The sequence below is a fragment of the Xenia sp. Carnegie-2017 genome, unplaced genomic scaffold, assembly GCF_021976095.1.
Source record: "Xenia sp. Carnegie-2017 unplaced genomic scaffold, XeniaSp_v1 HiC_scaffold_24, whole genome shotgun sequence".
NCBI lineage: Eukaryota > Metazoa > Cnidaria > Anthozoa > Malacalcyonacea > Xeniidae > Xenia > Xenia sp. Carnegie-2017.
In genome coordinates this window covers 11758678-11774846 of record NW_025813487.1, presented here as the reverse complement: position 1 = coordinate 11774846, position 16169 = coordinate 11758678, and the positions used below count along the sequence as shown (strand labels likewise).

The 16169-nt window shown below is 35.1% G+C and overlaps 1 protein-coding gene across 3 annotated transcripts; it reads right to left on the bottom strand.

Annotated features, from left to right (window-relative positions):
* Window positions 1-6551: 6551 nt before the first annotated feature.
* LOC124450809 lies at window positions 6552-12911 on the bottom strand. Of its 3 annotated transcripts, XM_047001470.1 has the most exons (8): window positions 12850-12911; window positions 12539-12682; window positions 11857-11985; window positions 11490-11652; window positions 9874-10124; window positions 8849-9154; window positions 8276-8398; window positions 6552-7590 (listed from the first exon to the last, which is right to left on the bottom strand). In XM_047001470.1, exons 2-8 carry the CDS (start codon window positions 12600-12602, stop codon window positions 7217-7219), a joined length of 1410 nt encoding a protein of 469 aa, XP_046857426.1. In that variant the 5' UTR covers window positions 12603-12682; window positions 12850-12911; the 3' UTR covers window positions 6552-7216. The 3 variants fall into 3 exon arrangements, with proteins under 3 accessions (XP_046857426.1, XP_046857425.1, XP_046857427.1); XM_047001469.1 differs by lacking the exon at window positions 12850-12911 and having other exon boundaries at window positions 12539-12787; XM_047001471.1 differs by lacking the exon at window positions 12850-12911 and having other exon boundaries at window positions 11857-11961; window positions 12539-12787.
* Window positions 12912-16169: the final 3258 nt, after the last annotated feature.

The window sequence follows — 16169 nt, the reverse complement described above, 5'->3', positions numbered from 1 at the left end:
GTATTTGTGCTGGGTTTAGTCTTAGTGCTAGTGTTTGTTGTAGTGTTAGTGTTAGTCTTAGTGCTGGTGTTAGTCTTAGTGCTGATGTTAGTCTTAGTGCTGGTGTTGGTCTTAGTGCTGGTTAGGCATTTGCCGATTGTGCTAGTATAAGTGGCATATTATGCTAGTGGCAGTGCTCGTTTTTTGCCCAAATTATGCTCAAATTATGCTCGCTTTTCAAAATTATGCTACTTTTTTATAAAAAATTATTCTGTGCACAAACTTCACAACTCACAAGACAAGTTTGAAAATGTATTTTATTAACCCTGGCCAGACGTTCTGGGCTCGGTTGTTCAAAACCTGGGTAACTTTATCCGGTGGTTGGGCCTATACGGCGAATAAATCTGCTATCCAGCGGATAGTTATCCAGCGAACAAAAGTAGGTTGCACAAAGCCTGGATAGTGTGGTGGATAACTATCCGCGGATAGCTTGCTAGTTGCTAACCATCGCGTGTAGCAGAGCACGACACAGTTTGCGCAAGGTTTTGCACTCAAATGGCCTCCAGTTACCATGGTAAAGTATGCAAATTTCGAGTAAACAACGAACGGCGCGCGCGCTAGCAACAACGAACTGTGCGCGCTGGATTTCAAAACAAATAAAAACAAATACAGTGAAAACTTAAACATGCAGTTTCTGACAAAGCCCTGGATAACAAATTTAACATTGAATAATCTCGCTCGTTTCTGAACCACGCAGTCCGGCTTGACTTCTCTAATTCGTTCTCCAACAGTTAATTAGCGCTTGTTATATTGAAGCATCACACTTGCTTGCAAGTAATCTGCAAGTGCACGATCTTGTTGATCGTTGAATGAAGCTGCCAGGATGCTGAATACTCTCTCTGCGGCAGCAGACGATGGTTGGACCAACAGTATTTTCTTCACTGCCATGGACCAATTTGGGAGACGGTCTGCGTGGGCCTGCCACCACTCCACCTTCTTTTCCTCTTGTTCAATGACCACATCCTGAGCAGCAGCGACGTACTGTGGAAGCTCTCTAATTAGGCCATTGATAGTTGCATCATTGTCGAGGAAAGGGAAAATCCTTAGGGCTTCTATTGTGGCGGGTGTAGGCCTCATCCATTGAACGGCAACTGGACACATGATTCTTGCAGCTTTGAAGGCCGTGACGGTGTCATAGAGCTTCACGTTAAACTTCTGCAAGAAGCAAAGTATAGCCGGCTGTACACAAGCTTTTGCCTTCCGTTCTAGATCCGCGGCTCTCTGAGTAGCATCTTCGTTGCCAATTGCGGCAGCAACTGCGCGTACATTAGGAAAGTGCGGAGCTTGGCATGCGTCGGCGACAGCCTTTAACTTCTCGTAGCATGAAAATACAAGGGGCCCGTCACCTTCCAAGTAGTATGTAGCTTTGACAAAATGCTCTACTACATCAATGGTCACAGCCAACCCGAGCTTAAGATCGACAAGGCGCTGAGGATCTGAGAGTATAGCTCGAATCTGTGCCACAATCTTTGGAGCAATGTTCTCTACTTCCGCATCATTCAGGAATCCAGCAACGTCTCCAAACTGCTCCAGTAGCTGCCTGTAAACTTCCCATTTTGACCACCAGTGTGTTTCGCTATAGGATTTCCACTTTCGATCGGTTAGATCCTGCCATGCCAACTTTGCTTTATGGCTGTGACTGAATAAGCGTACCCACAGGTTTCCAAACTCCAAAAGAGTAGGAATTTCCAGATGTTTGCCAACATTATCGAGCGTGTGGAAAAAACAGACAATGTTCAACATCTTTGGGAAGATGAATGCTATCCGATCAATGCTGCTTGATTGACACTTGCTCCATCCCTCATCGCTGCAAGCAAAGAGTTCGCCTTGATCCCAAATTCAACGCAAAGGGCTTCGTTGAGAACTCTTGCTAGTTCTTCTGAATTCACCGACTTTGAGCAAATGTCAATTCTTATAAGACGCTGTGTTATCATCCACTCATCATTAATAAAGCGAAGGATTATCGCAATAGCCTCACCTTGCCTGGTGCTCCCGTCAAATATTACTGAAACGTCCCTTGTCATATCTTCTCCTGGCAAAGACAGTTCCTTCTTTATTCTCTCAACCTCTTGCTTGAAAATAAGAGAAACATACTGTCCGAGATGCGCACTATGAGTGAGGCGATACCCATTTTCTCTAGCAAAGGACGTAGCCTGTCTACCTTCCCGATTGGAATCCCTGCTTTCAAAATTCCTCCACTACTTCCTGTCGGTATGCTTGCTCAGCCAACGGCAGCGTGTTGTCTTTACGAGTCTTCTCTCTGCTGAGTGCCTCGGCTATCGTTTGTTCTCTTAACCTTGATCTCTTCAGCGCATCTTTCCCTTTGGCATGTTTTCTTGAACTACAATGTGATGCTAAAATGCTCTTTTTGGACGATACCATTTCTCTGCAGGCATTGCAAAAGATCGTTGTGCCTCTGACACTCAGGTGCTGATCAGGGAACTGATTAATACGATCTTGCAAAGGGACATTTTTCGCATTAGTGACATTACTCGTCCCCCTCCTCTTGTATTTTCCAGTGGTGGATTCGAGGCGTCTATCCCGGGCAAGTTGTGCAGGCTTTGGTCTATCCTCTCTGTTCTCGCAACCTTGTAAACTATCTGGATGTAAGTTCACTGCACTTGACTGGTTTGGCGTGGTGGCCGCCATTTTGAAACGAGCACTGGGAGAAAGGCTAAGGAGTCTGGGACCGAGACACAGACTTCCGGTTCCGTTTCATCGAACTCCCGCGGTATCTCAACACAAGTAAAAAAAATCGAAAAATAGGAGTGGAAGCAACTGTTAATAGTAATCTATCGTTTTTAGTAGCTGAGATCTTCGTTTTCTTGAATTATTCTAAAATTGTGCTATTAAGACAAGAAAATATACGGATTATGCTAGCAATGCTACTTTTTGAAAAAGGGCAAAAATTATGCTCAATTCCTCAGATTATGCTAAAAATTATGCTAGCACAATCGGCAAGAGCCTAGTGCTGGTGTTAGTCGTAGTGCTGGTGTTAGTCTTAGTGCTGGTGTTAGTCTTAGTGATGGTGTTGGTCTTAGTGCTGGTGTTAGTCTTAGTGCTGGTGTTAGTCTTAGTGCTGGTGTTAGTCTTAGTGCTGGTGTTAGTCTTAGTGATGGTGTTGGTCTTAGTGCTGGTGTTAGTATTAGTGCTGGTGTTGGTCTTAGTGCTGTTATTAGTCTTAGTAATGGTGTTAGTCTTAGTGCTGGTGTTGGTCTTAGTGCTGGTGTTAGTCTTAGTGTTGTTGTTGGTCTTAGTGATGTTATTAGTCTTAGTAATGGTGTTAGTCTTAGTGCTGGTGTTAGTCTTAGTGCTGGTGCTAGTTTTAGTGCTGGTGTTAGTCTTAGTGCTGGTGCTAGTTTTAGTGATGGTGTTGTTCTTAATGATGATGTTAGTCCTAATGTGGTGTTAGTCTTTGTACTAACGTTAGTTTTAGTGCCGGTGTTTTGATGATTTGACTGGGTTTTTTATAACTATGATGGGTGAAAATGCCTTAATGCTGGTGTTGGTCTTATTGATAGTGTTACTGTAGCTGAGTGCAACGTAGTGTTAGTCTTAATGCTAGCTTTCGTCTTAGCGTTAGTGTTAGTAGTGCTGCATGTGTTTGTGCTACTTTTGGTGTTAATGATAGTGTTAAGGTGGTGTTAGTCTTGATCTTGGTGTTGCTGTTACAGTTAATTGATTTTACACTCTCCTCTCTTCTCCTTGCCTCTCCTTGCTTGTCCTTTCTTCTTCTCGCATATTCTCTCCTCTTCGTTCCTGTTCTTTCCTTTTCTGTCTTCTTTTTGCTATAGTCCTCTCTTTTTCCCGTCTCCTTTCCACTCTACTGTAGGTTTTGTTGCAGTTATTGGTAGGAACACCAGTGTAGCACTGTTGTTTTGATCTGTTGTAAAATAAGAAATCGTGACGTCACTACCTGTTTGCTTAAGTCATATTTCTTCAATTTTGGGATATTTGCCTAAAACTACTATTTCGCTCTCAGTCGTGATCTGTATTTATTGCCAAAGTCAATTAAACAATTAAAATCGACTCAATAAATTTTCAATGTATGATGTTCAATATAAAATTTGATTATGTTTCTGAAGTTTTGTTAATTATATTCTCGTTTTTCAAAACACTTAAAAATGACTTGGTTATAAAAGCCAATAACGTGACAAAATATGGTTCGCATTTAATATAGTTTGATAATATGTGAGGATCGTCGTTTTTCGTGGATAAATGTCTATTTTGAGAATTTGATTTTAGATAATTTGGGCAACAAAGTTCATAAATTATATCAAAACGTTGATTACATTCAATAAGAGATTCTTAATAACCACCGATTCTTGAGTGGTCAAGTTGTCAATCTACGAAGTTTGCGATGCTATAGGTTCGAATCCTGGTTGGTTAAGCATTATAGTTGTACATGCATATATATGTAGGTTCTCGATTAAGGAGGTTAAATATTAAGAGAGTAAAGTAGGTTTATGATAGCAGTTTGTGTTTTATGAGTAAGAACTTTTTTACATGATACATGATTATACAGTTTCACAAGTAATCGATTACATGATTACATGACTGCATGATTTCACATGTAATGTGTGTCGTCTCTTATGAAGTAAGGACTTTTTCAAGTGTCATTTAATGTTTTCACTTTAGAAATGTCTTTTTGTCTGGCTTTGTGTCTGGCTTTGTCTGTACCTTTATGTCTACCTTTATTTTTACCTTTATGTCTACCTTCATGTCTACCTTTTTATCTACCTTTACGTCTACCTTTATGTCTATCTTTCTGTCTACCTTTGTGTCTATCTTTATCTCTATTTTTATTTTTACCTTCGTTAATTGTCGGTTTTTGTTGGTTTTTGAGCGACATTTGAAAAAGGCTACACAAACAATATTTAAAAAACACGACATGAACGACATTTCTGAAAGATGACATAAACGCTAAATTTACGTCCAGCACTTATGCTAACACTTGAATAAATTATCACAAAATCATACTTAGATTACTAAACGTTTTAAAATTTTTATAATATTTCTGACAAACTTGCTAAGAATTCATTTTTTTTATAACATAACATGTGAGTAGGAAAGACGTTGTGAGAACAGACTTGAGCCCTCACAATGTCCACTAATATTAAACCAATCGGCGCTTTCGTTGATATTTTTTGCACTGAGCTTATTGGAACATCTACATTTGTGTCTATCTTTGTTTCTACCTTTTTGTGCAAGTTTTTGTGTGCGTTTTTGTCTACCTTAATATCTACCTTTGCGTCCATCTTTATGTCTACATTGTAGTTTATATCTTTGTGTCTACGTTTATGTCCGTCTTTATGTTTACTTTTTTGTTTACATATTATTCTACCATTATTCTACCATTTTCTTCTACCCCGTTTTATCTTTTGCCGTCCTTTATCGCTGTTTTTGTGTTTACTTTTGTGTCTAACTTTGTTTTAGGTTTTCCCTATGGTATCTATTAGACTAACTGGACAATAAAATATATTATCATATGCTATAGGCTTCACTTTCTTTGATTTAGCGTGCTTTGATTGGTTAAAAAACGATTGTGCTTGTCTATTTCTTTCTTGTATTGTAGTGGCAAACCAGTCCAACACACAAACTCGCTCTATAGGCTAGATCTTTACAAAAAATACCTCGGTCTGATATTTCTCAGTTAAGACCTTACGCTTGGTTGTAATAATGGCTTAGTAATTTGGATGAGAGTTTACATCCAGGTATTTAGTTTACATGTCTGGCCTACTTTCCTAGTGTGGCACATAGAGTATATCATAGGCTTAATTATTATTATCTCGGAATTTCCAGTCATTATATATACTGTCAATGCATTGCATTTCTTCTATTTTCTTCCGAGAAAGCGTTCCTGTCATTTTTTACCAAAGCGATTTATTTTGTTTTTCCAGGAACACTTCTTGACAAGTGGAAGCCCTGTTAGTAGTTGCTCTTGTCCAATGATAATGCTTTCCATTTTTTTTGTACAAATCGCTTTCAAATAGAATCAATGGAGCAGAAGTGAATAATCATATGAATATTCACCCACTCCTTAATTAGTGATGAACTTACGCCTGAGAAGATGTAGTGCTTTTAAAGAAAACTCTTTCCAGTTTTTAAAAAAAGGTGGTTTGTAATAGTCAATTCCCAATGATTTTAAGCTGAAAAGATTTGAGAAAAGTATTTACATTTACTATGTAGTAAGTGTTAAGTGTTAGTTGGGTGTTAGTAAACTGTCAAAAGTATGAACGCGCTAACCCCCAAAATACGATTCTGCATGTTCCCAAACAACCCTACGGTCACAGGAACTCTATCCAAAAATGCACTGTTGGATATTCATCTAAAGTAAAGTTTATTGCTTAAACATGGAGCCGAGCCTTGGTTGTAAAGTATTTTGTTGAATGAAGCCCTCTGAACAAATTTGACTAAGTTAACTGTTTTTTAGTTGGTTTTATTTATCTCAAGAAAAATGAATTTTTGTCCGTTTTGATGGTTTTTGGAATAAAAATAATTAAATAGGAATATCAAACCATACTTTGACTTTTTATTGATATAATAAACACACATTCAACGTACATAGTTATAGTAGCTAGCTTGTATCATAAAAATTGAACAAAACAGACATATTCGAGTGTGGGTCCTCTCCAAATTACTGAATTAGCTACGCCACTTATATATTCAATATTGTCTGCACGTTTGAATGATATAGAAAAATCGGGTGAACAAAGTCGAAAAAGACTGTAACGAATTTGTTAGTGACATTTAAACTGCTAGAAAAGGAATAAAAATTAATTATTCTCCATAAAAGTAATGTTATCAACTACATATAATTGTCTCTTATATTTGAATATATGCATGCAAATTATTATTTATATACTTTTAATGCAATTCACTACTATTAACTTTAATATTTACTTTTAAGTTCAATCACATTGGCGTGAACCAGAAAAACTTCAATCAAAATGTCATAAAGTTTTTTCTTAAGTTAATACCTAAAATCTGCTTGATACGTAATATCAACTACGAGATGAATGAGTAAAACTAATAACGTAATTCGTATGGTTCTAAAAAACCTGCTATAGATTGCCATCTACCTTAGTTATATGTTCTTTCTATAATTCGTCTCTCTATATTCTAAATATGCATAAACATAGACAGAACTGAAACTGTCCAAAAAAGCAAAATGTCTTCAATGCACCTCTTCATAAGCTGATTCTTTATCATTTTTAACTTTATTCTTTATATTCACCACCAAAGACTGGTAGTTATTTTGTGTATCGACTTTCGCATCGTCCAGGCTTTGATATGTTGTATCAAACATATCGCCTTTTGCCGTCGATGATTTGTATCTTTCCTCTTTTTTCATTTTCGATAAATCTACTTCTTCATATAAAGCATCAGTGGTTTGGCTTTTCTTCTTTTTTGAAGCAGATTGAAGATGCTTATGTAACCATCTTCGACGATAACGCACAAAGATCAAAAAAGAAAGAAAAATTCCAAAAATTATCCATAAAATCATCGCCACTAGAATAAAGTACCAATTCTTTGATAGAAACGAAATCCCTAAAACAAAACAGTGAAAGAAATTAAAGACCTTAAATTTAACGTGATCGTCTTAGAGAGTGTACATAAATGCATACCAAGTTATCAAGAAGATCGCAATTTTTTACAAATTATTTCATCAATGCAAGTCAAGCGATTTGGTACAATATTTATTTGAAGATATTATGCTTGAGAAACTTACGTCAAAGTGCATATGAGATAAAAAAGTATTGCTTCTATTCCTTTGTTCTACACCATCTTTTAAGCTCAATATTCATTGGAAAATATGCAGTGCACATATACATATCACGTCATACGAACGTGTTCTTTTCATAACACCAGCATGTATGAATTGTTAAAAAGCGCTTTTAATTTAGTTATGCGATTTTTCAGTCTATGATTTGGAAAGTATACTCTTATTTTTCGTCATAATTTGATTCAGCTTTGTAATTAAGTGCATAGACCTAAACTTTTTGACAATATTGTTGTCTACAAAGCTCATGCACATTATTTGTTTGTCATAATAATCGAAAGAATTGAAAAATCTCTACTAATCCGAGAGAATAACAGCCAGCCAGCTTGAACTGATTAGTTTTCCAAAAAAGTAGCACAGCTTCTAAACAAAGTGGTGTTGCTAATTTGGGCTGTATAATTTTGATGTAAGATAAGCAGTTTTGAAGCCAAATTTGCTGAAAGCGTTTTTTACCATTTATACTACAATGTGGGTTTGCCTTCTTTTTCATCTTGCCGATTTCCATAGATGAGGTGCCATTTGTAAGATATCCTGTTTCAACAGTCTTGATGTACGTTACTGGAGTCGTACTGCTTACTGGAAACAAATAAATAGTAATTCAAAATAAGTAAGATGAAATTTAAATTTTTACGAAATGAATTTTATGATATAATTGCACGAGCTGATTGATGTGATTCGGTAACAGAGCTAATTTGAAGTAAACATGCTATAATTGTAATACACTGGTAGTACATGTCACAATATCAACAGTAAAAGCATTCAATTGATCCTAGATATGCGCCGCTCAAGATTTCATCAGGCATATATTATACACAAACTTGCAAGAAAACAAGTTCCTTTGAAAATGCCTCAAGACAAAAACGAATCATTAGTTACAGTTGATTTTCTTTGGATATATAAATATTTTAATGGCTTTTTTACGCATTATTTGCAAGGCAATAACATTCGTTCAAAGATTACGATTCTCATCTCGTAACTTAATCTTAAACACTCGTATGCTTAAAACATTACACTCGATTTCCATACCTAAAGTTGGTGTCTTGCAAGTGTAATAAACAAGCAGTGTTGTGTTTTTATTGCATTTAGATGCCTTTGATAGGAATTCATCTTTGTATACTGTAAACGAACATTTACTCCTTCCGTTGCACTTCTTTTGCAAAACACTCAACGCCGACATTGAAAGACAGTCTTTTATCCTCGAGGATATCTTATATGGTTTTCTATCCATTAAAACACCATATTCAGCTGATCGGACTTTGATGACCGAACTAGAACACGATTCACTACAATGAATGGTTAAATTTTCTCCCTGCTGAAACTTCCTTTCGTAAACTGCAACGAAAAGTTACATCAGCAACTATAAAAATATCTACTTTGGAGATGTTTTAAAGAAAACTACAAAATTAAAATTGCGCAGTTTACTACATTGCTGCGTGAAATACTTAAATAAAAGCAAAGAAAAAATTATTTACATATTATTAATTTTTTTATCTTATCTGAAATATATTTCAAAATACTTCTCTGTAGAGCGTGTTAATCATGGTTAATGAAAACTACAAGCCTTCCATCGTCCTTATATACGAAATGTTAAAAGCACGCTTTTTGAACTACCAAGCTTATAATCGTCATTTTCTATGGAAAGCGCGCCCTTCAGAACAGTGTTTAACTTTCTCAACAGACCGAATCTTTGTTTTATAATTCTTGCAGCCTTTTATGTATAAATTCTGGATCTTTTCTAGCAAAGTTTTAAAGCAGCATTTTTAAATTTCTTAGAAACACAATTTGTTGATTTAATTGCTGCTGTAATCGTCATTTAACTTTAATAAAAGTAATATTTTGAATTTTCAATACAAAATACCATCCTCTGAAGGATTTTAAATTAAATGCGTTAATCGTCGTTTGAATCCATCACTGTTTGCTATTTTTCCTGCACTTAAGAATGTGGTCTGTGATTCTAGTAATGAATCCTGAAATGGAGGCTTATTCAAAAATTCTTCAAAAATTTTGGGAAATATTAAATGATTTGTAAAAAACTTGGTCATGTGACTTACCATAGATAAATTTGCACGAATTATTTACGTTGCAGGTATCGTAGTTGATAAAGACTTCTTCATTTACTTGAGGCTCCCATTTATTACTGATCACTAATGAACCACCAATGCATAATTTGTACGGTGAATTTCCATTGTAGAACTCTAAATTTCCATTTGTTGTTTGTCGATATCTTCCAAATATTCCACCACAATATTTGCTGTTTATTAGTATAAGTTCAACATTTTCCCCTGGTTTATAATCCTCCGTGCTATGATTAGAATTAGTAGAATCATACAAGTATTGTATTGAAAATGCTTTAAGTTGATTGGTTACTCTACTCGCTATCTACTTTTGGATAGATAATGAGTAGCGAAAAAACATGGCTGCAAACTAGCTTGCGTTTCATTCAGTTATCTGAGTATGAACATGACAAAAAGGCAATCTTACAGAAGACTAAAGTTGCCACAAAATGCAAAGTTAAGATATTTAAAGGTATAATAAGCAAAAATTCAGTTAACTACAATTACTAAATTTACATTCGGCAAGATGTCGCAACAACATATTGATATAACAAGTAATTACAAAAAACTATAGCAACGCTTTTCTTTATGAATATTTTGTAAAAATATTCAATTGACTTCTGTGATATGATGCAAATTAGCACAGATATTTACAGTTCTCGGAAAATTTAGCTCATGAACTAAGGTTATTATATTAACGAAATGTTTCATAAATTTAATGAAAAAAACACGAGCTTAATTGTGTTTGCCTATTTAATACACACGTAGCAATTAATGGTGTGTGTTAAAAATATTGTATAAATTCAACGTGTGATTTGATCAATCACAAATAATTTGTTGAAAGAACTATCATGAAGGGAAAATACAGCAAGGTACGACTTTGGAAAAAACAGAAATTTAGAAAAATGTACCATCTTTAAATGTAATGAAGAACAAGAGGTCTTCCTTTTAAAAGTCATTGCATCGATCTTAAATTTAAAGTTATTTATGAAAGCTTCAAAGCCTTGTTTGCAACGTTCATTTTCATTTTTACACAGTACAGCACATTTTTAATCATTATTAAGCCATACTGATTGTCAATAACTGGAAAAATGGGCGAAACATGTGCATCATAACGCATTCTGATGAATAACCTTTTAAAAACACGGGCGCTGATAACTCTATAAAGCACAAGTCTTTAGTCACGCAAAAAACCTCACTGGTTCTGTCTTTTTCACGTGTAATTTTAATTTCGAATACATGAAAAATATGTTATTAAAATCGATAAATTTATCTTTTTAAGTTACTTTTATTGAAATATGGAAACACTTTTTAAAGTTGGGGAGGTATTCGGAATTGTTTAGAAACACTCGCACTTCATGCTCATATGCTAGCATTAATATATACTTCAGGCAATGCTGAACTGCCGAAAAGAGAACTTATGTATAGCTACTGCTTTAGGGCGCAAAAAGTCAGTAGTTGAAACATCAATGGAATTAAAAGAACATATTAAAAAACAATTAAAAAACAATTAAAAAACAGTTAAAAAACATATACGCGTTTGATTTATCCACCTATTGTGAGCAATGAGCTAGCCATGTTCAACGGAATCAGTAAATTTTAAATTAACTCACACAAATGGTAAGAAACATTTTCCTGTCGCCAGATGGTGTGGTGGATAGTCATATGACATGAGAAAGAAAGCATTTCTTGAAGTGCAGTCCCGTGACCAAATGAGACTGCTTGCATCTTTCACATTGACGCAGAGTCCGTTTCCGTGTTGGATGGGACTATTATCTAAGAAAAGAGCTACTGCATCAATCTTACTTTAGTCAGTCTTAAAAGTACTCCACGTTAAAAATGTTGTATCGTATTTCTATGTGCATATAACAGATATAATAAAATGAGACACATATTTTGTATTTTGCATTTATAAATCCACACTTTTTGCCATTAGTAACAATCGTTATTCAACATATCAAACAAACACATTTTTATCACCTCTCTCTTTAAAATAGCAGGGAGGATAAACTGTGTGGTTGAAGCAACACGTTTTTGGACATTCATCTTGCTGTTTCACTTTATTTCCGCATTCCAACAGTTTCCCTTCCGTAACATCACATAATAAACCTGTAAAAGGCTGATCTGTTTGTAATTCACTACAATCTTTGAATATATATGATACATCTGCCAGAAAGCAGCACGTTTTTCAAAGAAATCTAGCTATAGAAGGATGTGTAGGATTTCAATAGATTGCGTCCAGTTTTACAGTTTAACGTACTGTATCTTCCAGAACCATGCATCTCAGTAAGCAACTATTCATTATAACGAGGAAAATTATTATCTTATGTTGCAAGAATACTAACTTCATGCTAAATGACTTTTTCCCGATTTCATTTGTTTGGAATCGTGCAATTTACGTGCACTATCAAAGGAGACAAAAAAATTATTACACATTAAAAATTATAAAGATTTTGCCGTTCCTACACGTTGTGTTTGAAATCCATATTTAGCTACCAGTCAATGCGGAAGTAAGTATTTCAAAGTTTATGTAGTTAAATAACTATAACTTATTGCATTGTACAATAAACGTGCAAAGAAACAAACCACTGTGTAAGTATAATGCACTCATGGAAAACAAAAAGTAAACTTCAAAAATTTCAAAATGAAATCTTTGACCAACCTTCTGCAAATTGAATTATGCCGATCAAGAAGAAAACGTGTCGGAGAAATTTCAAGAAACACATCACTTTTCCACTAATCTCCAAGCCTGTATCACGGGCTGTAGAACATGAACTGTGCGTCGTTGACTCTGAAATCAAAAAGACTTAAAAGCGTTTATCTGACGGTTTATCCAGCGCAGTTTGATGAATACGCTTTTCTTGCTTTGTGCATGCAGTGCTAATTAAAATGTTATGAACAGTTGCTCATCACCAACAAAATAGGCCAATATTTGAGGGTAGCATATCATTTATATGATAGATGTCAACTCACTTTGGCACAATTATCAGTAAAAAATTAAGAAAAATCATTCTTTAATCCTGTCAATATTCTGTTGTCTTGACCAAACTATTCACACTCTTATAACGAAAATGATAGGTTTTTCATGATATTTTTTGACATATTCATACGTTGTGTGCAAGTGAATATTCTTGAAAATGAATACGCAACAAGGAATCGAACAAGCAAACATATAAATCACAAAATATATTGTCATTGTCATCTTTTCACAAAGCGCCAATCAGTGTTTAAGTGCTTATCTCTTAAATTAGTCAAGATACGCTTCTTGACAAATATAAGAGATAAGACTTCGAAAAGCGCCTGTCTTTTATATTAGTGAAGATACATTGCACAGGAATAATTCGTGACTTGCAATTCAGCCATGTTGATGGTCTGATACAAAAGAATATTTTATAAAAGTGTTATTGTTGGCACCTGCCGACGAGGGCGAGCAACATTGTTTGCCAAATCTCAAAAGAATGGTTGCAAGTCAGGAATGATGACATTAATGCACATATGCAGTCTAACAGCAGATTTTAACTCGTATAAGTGAAGTTTTATACTCAGCATTAGCACCTAAAATAAGGCTGATGTTGCAAAAAACAGTTGTGCTTGATTAGTTAAAGTATCGTGTTAAAATGCAAAATAGTTTGCAACCTCATTATATATCAAATTTTGTATCGTGTAGGTGCAAGTTCTCACCCATCCTATATAATTTAAATGTCCACAATAACTTGTATTATTTATGTAAATGTTTGGAACCGTGGTTAGATATTCTTCAGATATTCTTCGAATGGAAAATCTTTCATCTTCCTGAAGCGGATTAGAACATCGAATTTGCTATTCATCTTCGGTTATTATCTTCCTGACCTCACAATGTTCTGACATTTCTATCACGAGATTATCTTTTCCTGCATTTAGAAAGCCAAGATTTTTGTGAATATTTTTGAGTGAATGTATACAAGAGACACGTATTTCAATTTTTGGTTGGTTTTTAATAACTAGCTAATTGACGATGTTTTGTTTAACGTCAGCCATGTTAAATGTTGCATTGTGAACACAAAAAATATGGAGGGTTAGTCTCAAAATTTGATTCAACTGAGGCAAACTTACCAATACGAAGTATTAGGAAGAAGCAAACAAACTTGTCTTGCTCTCCGTTCCCCCCTCCCCCAAATTGAATCTTAATAACAAGTGCAAACTTGATTTCATCAGTGAATCCTATTAATTAAGACGTCGAACTTTTAAAGTTGAATTTTCCAACACACAAATCTAAAGAGGAGCTCTTTCAACAATGTCAAGAGCACTTATAAACAACGTGCTCAGCGTTTGTCTTTCGCTTTGAACAGTCCATCATTCCCAAGAGTTCTAAACCACTCTACATTTAAACATCAACTAATATCAAGACTTTTTCGTTTTCTGTAGAGGTTTACCAAGACTAAGCGACAACGGCATCAAAATTATTTTAATTGGTTCTTCTTTCGTGGACTACGGTGAAGCAATTTCCATCAACTTAAATGCGCGAATTTCAATGCTTAGGTCACATATTAGCAGTGGCGGATCCAGACTACGTCAAAATAAATTACTGCAGCACATTTTGGCGTATATTTACATTTCTAAACAGCTTAGAGGGTAATCTATTGGTAAAATTATATTCTTTAGAAATTAAAAACCAATAGAGTTTTTCTGAATGTAATTTCAATGTAAAAGTGAGTAGCTATAATTTATTTTGACGTATGTCAAATAAATATATATGCATATTAGGTTTGTTATTTTTGTTAAATCCTTTTTTTCGATCGTGCTTGTACTTATTTCACTGATGTCAACAATATTCGAGAAATGCATTACAATATTCGAGAAAACTAAAAACCTTTAACTACTGTATAAAATTCACGGTTACTAGCAACCTCTTTGACAATGTGGTATTATCGGGGTAATTGTTTAAAGCATGAAATTGTTCATAATATATTTAGTTGATTAGTGCAAGTAGCATTCATCTCTAATATGTTGGCTGGACTAACGACATCCTTAGTTAGATCGTACCTTCACCAGGCATTCAAGTCTTGTCCTTAGTACTGTAAACATCAATTTCATTAATAACTTTTATTGCTGCTGTGTAATTGATATAAAAGTATGCAATGATATATAGGTGGATTTCATGTTACGTCATGGGCACCATATTGGTGGTAAAATACAAAATAATATTTTATTAATGCTGTTGTTGGCACCCGCGGGCGTGGTGTTTTGCAATCCAAGAATACGAATATGATAGCAGTTGGGCTATCGTATTCTTAGGCCTGTTTCAAACGTCGAACTAATGTCGAATTTAATTAAGACGAATTTAATTGAAAGAATTAAATTCGACGATAGCGCGTCATATGAGACCAAATAAATTCATCATCTTAATTATTTTCGTCAAAGACGCTAGACGGATACAACGTCTGTTGCACGTCTTCATTTCAAACGACGATGTACTGTCGCGTTTAATTAAATGCATAAATTATGCTAAAATGTAATTCTGAACCACTGTTTTTGCAACTGGAACCTACTAGGCATGCGTGATACATTCACAAAGGAAATTATTTACGCGAAACAAGTATGGTCACAGAATATGTATCTTAACAGAAGGTCCACTCGTGTTCCTTACTTTCCTGAAACAAATTTTAAAGCAGACACAACTTCCAGCAGATCGTAATAGAAAATATAGATGTTTTTACAAATATATTGTTTTGCACTACAAAAGCTTGAAGCCTTATCTTCTTCACAAGACGATAACTCTCTGTAAACTTTCGGCAAACTTTTCCTTTAAGCGTGAATTATTAGTAAAATAGCATTCTTGTGCAATACAATTCCATATTGAATTTGCAAAAGTATCTTGCTGGGGAAGTCACGCATGCTTAATGAAAAAATACGCCATGATTTTAGCCGAGTGCGCCATCTGTTAGATGTCTATTCTGTGGTTTGGTTGTGTTATTTTATAAGCGCTATGTCTTTCAAAAAATTGTGCCAAAATCACGAAATATCAATGTATTTTGTGTGCCAAGAACGTTGGACTGATTCCCTTTGATTTTCCAAAATTGCTAACAACAATAATACAGTCGAACAAACACGAGCCAGATATTCTCTTCGCTTTGCGAGTGAAGCAATACTAGCTTGGTGAATTTTCTTCCTTTTCTCTCTCCCTTTATTTTAAAAGAATCACCCTCCTGATATTATGAACAATTTACTAGATGAGCGCGCCATTACACGCGCCCGTCTCCTGCTGTTTACTGCTTACATTAATTAAATTCGTCGTTTAAAATGAACAACCATCA